Source organism: Fistularia commersonii, chromosome 35 (assembly GCF_037954325.1).
Source record: "Fistularia commersonii isolate RoL2024-O1a breed Wild chromosome 35, RoL_Fcom_v1.0, whole genome shotgun sequence".
NCBI lineage: Eukaryota > Metazoa > Chordata > Actinopteri > Syngnathiformes > Fistulariidae > Fistularia > Fistularia commersonii.
Genome location: NC_141318.1, coordinates 730,001 through 738,609, shown reverse-complemented (window position 1 = coordinate 738,609; position 8,609 = coordinate 730,001). Strand labels below are relative to the sequence as shown.

The following is an 8,609-nucleotide window of genomic DNA, read 5'->3' as shown; positions in this document are numbered from 1 at the left end:
GACGGACGGGGGGCCATTACGTCCCGTGTTGTGGTGTCAGATATCCATTACAGAGTCTTTACTCGGCTCGGGGAACATTTCAGAGGAATAAAAAAGGTTATCCAATTCTCCTCGCTCTGATATACTTTCTCCGTCTTTTAAAACGTTTTCCTCCCTCCCTCCTCCACCCCGACCCCTCATCTCACGACCCGCAAACAAAGGGGCCGTACGCCAGTTGGGCTGTGACTTTAAAATGGAGAACTAATTCAGATTAATAGCCAATATATAATTTAACCCCCCGCCGAAAGAAAAAACAGGGCAGTGTATCGGACTCAGAGAATTCATCCATCCACCCGTCAACGTCAAGACGGATCGGAATCAGAAAAACAATTGGAAACGAGACAAAGACCCCATTCTGATGGGGTCACCCCGGGACACCACAATCCAGCATATCATTTTCCGTTTCGACAAAATGTACCGGTGAAATAGATTTTTGTGTGTAGAAAAAAAAAAAAAAGTCATTTGGAGGGAACTAATGTGTGCCTCTGGGATGGGTGGAGGAGGTGGAGGACCGTGGGTTCCTCATCCACAGCCTCGTCTCCATTAATGGGACTCTGTCGCCCCTGTGCGATCAAACTGGAGAATTGCAACGCGGTCGATGTCAACAGATCTGCACCGCTTGTCCGTGCGGGGCCGTGTCCGTCCACGTCAAACCCAACCACACATTAATCTGCAATTGCAAATAATCGCCATCGTCAGATGTAACCTAAGTGGGAGGTGCGTGTGTCTGTTTGTTTACGTCGCTCGCTTTGCACGACAGGTCGACCTGGAAGTGCGTTTTCACACAATGCGTGTGGATTTTCAATGCACTCGGTTCATCTAATCGGCTTATTGTTGTTTTTCTAATTGGGGTGTGAATGTACTTCCGCAATCCTGGGACGTGTTGTTATCCGCCCTCCAACTGGCGATCCCTAGTCTTTAAATCGTGCCACAAACAAGAGACAGCAAATGAAGGGCTCACGAAAGATTGACGTTCGTCTCGACCAATGGTCGCTCCCCATTCGTACGCTAAACCCCGCCTTCATACAAACGGACCAATCGGCGGCTGTGCATGGAACTTCCGCTTTAGCTGACGGAGCATGTCCGCTGTACGAGGCGCCGCGTCCACTGGCGCGACACGACGTTAACTTTGGTGTACTTGTTCTCCAGGCTCGAAAGATTTGTTCGAACGATCCGCAGGCGGGTGTCGCGACGTTCATTTCAACCGCAGAGTGAATCGTTCGTTCGGTGAATCGATTCAGTTCAGTCGGCTCACCGGAAGGCGTTCGTTCGTCCCGCGACGACGCGGCAGTAGCTCCGAAAGAGTACCGCGATTGTTGCGGCGTTGACTGCTTAATGTCCGATTTCTGGAGTTGATTCCCCGCGTCTCTCTCTCCGACCGCCGCCTTGCGGCTACTCGTCCTCCCGGCTCTGTAGCCCCGTGTCAGCCCGGAGTAAACACAGCGAATCGTTACTGCTCCCGACCATAGGAATTCGCTCGATCGCCGCAAGCCCGGCCACCTAGCTCCGCCGCTAGCACCGGAGCTAGCCAACCGCCGGCCGTTGTTTTCGCTTCGTCGATCCGATGGAGGGATCCGGCACTCGGCGCCACGTCTTCACCGAGAGGCCTGCCCGGTTCGGACTCACTCGTCGGGGGTTCGCTTAGAGCGTCTGCTCGGCTGTTAGCTCGCCAAGTAGCCGTTTAAACTTACCCGGGGCTAGCCGGCTAACCGGACCGCCTCACAAAAGAGGACGGCGCTCGAGTAGCGGCTCCAAGCTAGCGCTCGCATCCGGCCCGGGGGACCCGCTGCGCCCGCGCAGGATGAACGGTTTCAGCACGGAGGAGGACAGCCACGACGGACCGCCCGCACCGCCGTTCTACGGCCAGAGCTGCTGCCTGATCGAGGACGGTGAGCGCTGCGGCCGCTCGGCTGGAAACGCCTCCTTCAGCAAGAGGATCCAGAAGAGCATCTCGCAGAAGAAGCTCAAGCTGGACATCGATAAGAGTGTAAGTGTAGCGGAGCGGGGCCGGCGCTGGCGCTGGATCTCGCCGGCCGTTAGCCGTTAGCATAACACCGCGCTAGCTGCTCAGCTGACAGCTAATGCTAGCCCGCTAGTTAGCGCCGGTTCGGACTGGATTATCTCCGCGGCGGGACCGGAGGGGGGAAGCGCCGCCTCGGTGTTCGCTCCGGACCCCCCGAACCCCTTGGGGTTATCTCCCCGCGTCCGTTGACTTTTTCTCCCCACTTCCCCACCGGGGGAGAGTTAGCATTAGCATGGCTGCGTGTGCGGTAACGCAGTCCCCCCCGTTTTTCTGTTTCTTTCCCCTCGGAAAATGGCCGAGCGTCCGGCCACCGGCAGGCCGCGGAGCCCGGTGTCCGGACTCCCGGTGCTCGGCGGCTCCAGGGCTCCGAGCGGCAGGCGCTCCCCCAACTTTGTCGGGCCTTGTTTGCTCAGTGTGGTGGAGTAAAAGTCACATTTTCCTCCCTCCATGACCTGCCCGCGGAGATTTAAAGGGTCTAATCCGAGATTGCATGTTCTTGTTGTGTCATCCAGCGTTCCGGATGGAAAGTAGTCGCACAACCATTTCTGCAAAACTATTTTACGTCTTTAAGGTGTCACACACCTCGACTCCTTGAGCATTGATTATTCGAAATGTATTTTCATTTGGGAGATCCTGGATTGTTTGCTTATTTTAATCACCTTCATTTTCCAAATTTTAAATCATTAACTTTTTCTCAAACAAGGGAGAAGCTTCACTGACGTTGCGTCTGAAAAGGTCCTTCTGAATGTTGTTTGCACATGAACTCCTGCTGTCTTTTACAAGACAAAAAAGCTTCAGCTATTAGTTTTAGCAATAAATTCATGTTCTGATTTTTAAGATGTAAGAGCAGTGTAAATGGGAGCCAGAGGACGTCCAAACGTCTGCTTTTTAAAAATAGCTATAAACTATACTGACATGTGAAATAATCCAGTCAATTCAACTCGAGGGTTTGAAATAAATGGTTGGCGCTGAGGGTGGAGCTGCACCACAAACGATCAATTTGAAAAGTTTCCCCGCTGCACCTTTCTACATCGGCGGCCCCGGGAGAGTGCACAGGGTGTGTCACCGCCGCCTCCAAGGTCACGTGTCTGTCGTCTCCGTAAAGACGGCACGTGGGAACAGGTCTGCTGGCTCATGTGATTCATCACGTGTTCACAGCGCGGCGCGGCTGAATTGCACACTATTTCCCGGCAGGGGAACCTTTAACTGACAACACATGTCGTGCAGAGGACCCGGGTGGGCATCAGGATTTCACAGAACACGTCGCCATCATCGTGGAAAACAAACAGTATCTGACAGTATCTATTAAAACATGTTTTATATTTTAAGAAAACAATCCTGCAGAAAGCCGCGGGGGAAAAACACGCCCTTCCTACAGGTGTGTCGGAGCGCCGGCCAATCAGAGCTGAGCGTTTGCAGCCGAGACTCATTGGGACAGAAGTCCGAACCGCCGGTTCCCACGTTTGCTTTCTAACGGCATCTGTCGCCTCTCCAGGTGCGTCACCTGTACATCTGCGACTTCCACAAGAACTTCATCCAGAGCGTCCGCAACAAGAGGAAGAGGAAGACCAGCGACGATGGCGGAGAATCCCCCGACCACGACGTGGAGGTGCCCGAGGTGAGGAGGAGGTTCTCCTCCCGAGGCGTCTGAAAAAACAAACGGCGGCTGACGGCGTCCTCTGTCCGCAGGTCGACCTCTTCCAGCTGCAGGTCAACACGCTGAGGCGCTACAAGAGACACTACAAGCTGCAGACCAGACCGGGCCTCAACAAGGCCCAGCTCGCAGAGGTAACGGCGCGCCGTGCACGTGGACTGTTTACCGCTCCCCAAGTCATTGTTTATGTAGTTCTGGAGCGTCATGAGGACATGCTTCTGCTAGGAGACACGCCTGTCTGAGCGGCAGGGGGAACAGTTCCCTGTAGGATCTGCCGATCCGGTTAGATGGATCACCTGAGTCAGACTTGGTGATGCTGAAAGCAAACCGTTAAGGAGAGCGGTGGCGGCGCCCTGTTTGTACGCCACTGCATGCAAACACGGGAATCAAACCTCTGATTGTTTCCATTCTCTGCCGCCGGTCACTCAGTCCTCCATAAACAGCGGTTAAAGCTGCTGCGCTGCCCTCATTAGGTGACCCTCCTCCTCCTCCAGCCTGCAGCAGCAGCCCGGCCGTGATGAACGTGGTGCCGCCGCTCGCTGCCCGCAGTAATTGCTCGCCGACAGATTGTTAGGCTCGTTTTCCCCCAAATCAGCAGGTGGACCTGCTGCAGCTGCTGTGTGACAAACCCCGTCTGTGTGTGTGTGTTTGTCGGGGGGGTGAATGAATGAACAGAAGACTGGAAGTTGAACGTTTCCACAGGCTTTCACTGGGATTCGGGGCTTCTTTTTCTCCTAATGAGCCTCCCACTTCATAAATAACCCCCCCCTCCTCCTGTCGACCCCACCGGAAAGTCAGACTTAGAAGCCCAAGCAGGTTTTAAACCTGTGTGTGTGTGTGTGTGTGTGTGTGTGTGTGTGTGTGTGTGTGTGTGTGTGTGTGTGTGTGTGTGTGTGTGTGTGTGTGTGTGTGTGTGTGTGTGTGTGTGTGTGTGTGTGTGTGAGAGATCAGTTGTGGGCAGGGCTTCCCCTTTTTGTGACGCACCAGTGATCCAGTGTGTTCGCCCGTCATGCTAAGCTATGTCTGTTTCCCCCCTGCAGACGGTGAGCCGCCACTTCAGGAACATCCCGGTCAACGAGAAGGAGACGCTCACCTACTTCATCTACATGGTGAAGAGCAGCAAGAGCCGCTTGGACCAGAAAGGTGACGGCGGGAAACCGCTGGACTGAACCGGAGCTGGCGGGCGGGCGGACGGCGGACGGGCGTCACAGCAGAACCCTCGGCGGCTGGAAACCACGACAACAGCGGCGTCTCCTCCCGCCTCCAAACCCTGGCGGGACTCTGAACCCGGGGAGGGTTTTCCTTTGACGCCGGTCCTGAGGAGGGGGGAGTAAAAACAGCCCGGAGCGCCACAGCTTCCCCCCGACCCGGCGGACTCCTGCGTGTACGACACGCTGCCTTACTCTCTTTGCATCCCGCCCACACCCGTCCTCGTGCCAAGCAGACGTGCGCTGGTGTCGATGGTGTCACGAGGTGATGGACGCTGCCGCTTTTGCCGCTTTTTTTTAATTTTTTTTTTTAAATGAAGGCGCGGCAGGACGATCACACCGGAGAAAACACACCGTGACGCTGCAGCTCGACGCGGACGCTTTTATTGGGAAGTTTTTTTTTTCGTTTCCACCCCCTTTTGCTTTCTGTTGTCCCTCCTGGCGCCCGTCAGGGGGGAGAAGAAAAAAAAAAAGTCCTTGATACGAGGGGTTCACTTCACTCTCAAGTAACGGTTTCACCACCAGCCCGACCCTGTCCGTCACGTTACCATGGAGACGGACGCCGTGGTAGCAAAGCAGACAGGATCCCTCCTCCTGTCAACATATTTATTTGGAGAAACCCCCCCTCCTGTGCACCTCCAGGCTGCAGTTCCCCTCTTCTGCCACCAGGGGGCGCAGCTTCCTGTCTTCTAGGTCAGCCGTGTGCGTGCATGTGACACCCGTGCACGAGCCGCCTCCTGTCCTCCGTGCAGCTCCACCTTCATCCACCTTTCCACTTTAGTTACTGTGTGTGTGTGTGTGTGTGGCGGAGGAGGTTGAGCTGGGGTGCTGCGCCTCTACATGGTCAGGATGGTCGCCACGGCAACAGGTTCTCAGTCTTCCAGTTGGTCCCCCGTTGCAGACGAGACCAGGACCCGGACACACACACACACACACACACACACACACACACACACACACACTTTGGTGGAGACTCCCTGGCGCTTTGATGGACAGCAGGTGTTTTCCATTGATCTGGACGGCAGGAGAAGATAATCTCTACCGGTGGATTGACTTGGTGCTGCGTCCTTTCCAGATCCTCCAGAACTTCTCAGAACGCTCCTGATGTTGAACCCTGTATTATTGGCAGCGAGACACTATTGGCGTATTGATCGGCTCCCCGAGCCCGTTTCCAAGGAGGAAGGGGATCATCTGAAGCCCAGAGCCGAACCTTCTCCTCCTCCTCATGCTGGAGTCTCTCCATCACCTCTTCATCTTCCATTGCATTTACGACGGCGGATGAAACGCCACCTGGATTTCTTTTGTTATTAGTCTTCTTAAGTTCCCCCTCCATCACCCACACCATTCTTTTGTTTTTCCTCCACCTTCCTGCTGGTTAGGCTCCCTTAGCGCGGTGTAGAGATCCCAACCTTATTATTAACGCGTAGGCGAGGCCACATTAACACCGCCGCCGTATTAGACCACACCTGTTTCAATATGGCTGCTTCTGGCTCCTAACAGTAATAATAATAAATGTCTTGTACTGGATGAACCCCCTTGTCTGCTCTTTGGGGGGCGGGAGGGGGTGGAGAACCTCCATCAGGAATCATTTCAGAACCAGACCTTTTGAAATCTAAGTGTGTGTGTGTGTGTGGAATCCTAACCTTCCAGGAGGCTGCGGTTCCCTCCCTGGCCGCTGGGGGGCAGCAGAGGCCCGCCGAAGCCGGGCCACATGTGTGGGACACCTGACATCTGGACCTCTTCTTCGAGGTAGAAGCTGTGCGTGTCGGAGTCATTAAATATCTCAATTGGTAAAACACACACTCTTAAAACGAACCTTCTACAACCGCTGCCATCAAACACTCCGGCTACTGCCAAAGAACTGCCCTCAAGCTTTGAGGAGGAGCCAAAGAATCAGGGGGTTTGATTATTGGATCAAAACGAGGAGGAAAGGGAACATCCCATAATAACATCACGCAGATGTGTGTGTGTGTGTGTGTGTGTGTGTGTGTGTGGATCCATGGGAAAACCATGTCAATGAGCAGAAAAAGCCGGACATCCCATAATTATATGTATACTTTTGTGGCACCCTCGTGCTTTTATTTTGTAGGAATCGATAAGATTAGAAAGAAACGCTCGAGGCGCCGGTCTCTTAAAATAATCAATTTATTTACGGAACTAAATATATAGAACTTCACATCTAACCCGCATCTCCACGCACGTCCGGCACGGAGACACACGTCTGTGACTTCCGCTTCCGGTACACCAATAATCACATATATCGATCTGCTCTCCGGTGTGTTCGCTATGTGTCATAATGCTTTTATTACTATTATCATTTTATTAATATTATCTTACACGGATGTGAAAGCTGTGCGCGGCTCCTCACGCACGGACCGTGACAGCAATGAGGTAGATTCAATCAAACGATGGAGACACGGGAGGAGGTTGGGGGACCGGAAGTGCAGCTGCGTTCCTTTTTTCATTTATTGATCTATTTATTTATCTTTTTTTTATTACTCATTTTCTTTCCAGGGGCGTTTACTTCTTCCTTTATTCAAAATCCTGAAATTTATATTAAAAAAAAGTTGAACAAAATCCGGATGTGACGTCAATTCACTGCATCTTGACACCGAGTGGTTTCTAATGATTTGATTTTAATGACTTTCCTCTTATTTTTCATTATTCTTTATAAAATTTTAGGAATTAAAGGCCATTTAAGGTTGAAAAAAAGTTATTTTTAATTATCTTAAAAAAAGATTAATTTAAAAAAAAAAAAGTCTAAGTTGTGTTTGTGAAATCAAAAAAATAAAACAAAACAAAAGTCTTTTGGATGTTTTAATAACGCCAAGGAGTCCAGTCGTCACCGGCGTGGAAATGTTTGGAAAATAATCATAAAATCTGTTTATTGTCGCCCAAAAATTTTTTGTTGTCGTTTTTTGCGTTACTTCCTGTGCGTCACTTCCGGGTCCAAACGAAACCCCCAATCAAACACGGCTTCTCATGAGCGAAATTAGAATAACAAACAAACAAACACTTAAAAAAAACGCCATAAATTTTTTTTTAAAACATTTAAAACAAATTATATTTCTTATAATTAATTCTATTTTTCTTTCTTGACGGTTGTTGTGGTTGTCGTCGAGGGGACATCCGGGTAACATCAAGTCACAGCACAGACCAGACACTGAACACCTACAGGCGGGTCACCGGAAGTACGCGGGTCACCGGAAGTCAGCGGGTCACCGGAAGTAAGCAGGTGCCGCCAGTGTCCACGTCACTGTCCACTTCCGTTCGTCTCTGTCGTTTCCCGCGCCCTTTTCATCCGGACGCCCGGGGTCTCCGCGGGGGCACCGGAGAACCGGGAGGACCGGGAGTTCCGCGGGTCACTGGTTGAGCTCCAGCGCCCAGACCTGCTGCGGCCAGCCGGTCCGGCCCTTCGCCTTCTTCTCGGCCCCCAGGGCCTCCTGCAGGCCGTCGCTCTGCGGGGGGGAAGCGGAGAAGACAACCGTCAACTTCCGGGGAGGAAGCGGAGAAGACAACCGTCAACTTCCGGGTCCACATCCGGGAACCTCCGGACGGCAGGGAGCGACGCACTGCGGCTGCGCGGAGCTCCGCCGCGCGGCCTGAAGGTCTGTTGACTTATTTTCACCAAAAAGAAAAAAAAAAAAAACTTAAAGAAAATGTTTGCTTGGAAACAAATGTTTGT

The 8,609-nt window shown here is 52.4% G+C and overlaps 2 protein-coding genes across 2 annotated transcripts in view; one reads left to right on the top strand and one right to left on the bottom strand.

Moving 5' to 3' along the window:
• The first annotated feature begins 1,317 nt into the window (after positions 1–1,317).
• On the top strand, positions 1,318–6,451 carry sap30l (sap30-like). The gene is made up of 4 exons (XM_086142802.1): positions 1,318–2,026; positions 3,558–3,680; positions 3,752–3,850; positions 4,757–6,451. The coding sequence occupies exons 1-4, from the start codon at positions 1,841–1,843 to the stop codon at positions 4,883–4,885; spliced, it is 537 nt and encodes a 178-aa protein (XP_085998928.1). The 5' UTR covers positions 1,318–1,840; the 3' UTR covers positions 4,886–6,451.
• A 600-nt stretch (positions 6,452–7,051) lies between these two features.
• Positions 7,052–8,609, bottom strand: part of LOC147213669 (heart- and neural crest derivatives-expressed protein 1-like) — a 5,041-nt gene continuing 3,483 nt past the window's right edge. Inside the window, exon 2 of the mRNA XM_086142723.1 lies at positions 7,052–8,382. Coding sequence (XP_085998849.1) covers positions 8,287–8,382 — 96 coding nt within the window. The 3' untranslated portion in view covers positions 7,052–8,286. The remainder of the gene's footprint in view (positions 8,383–8,609) is intronic.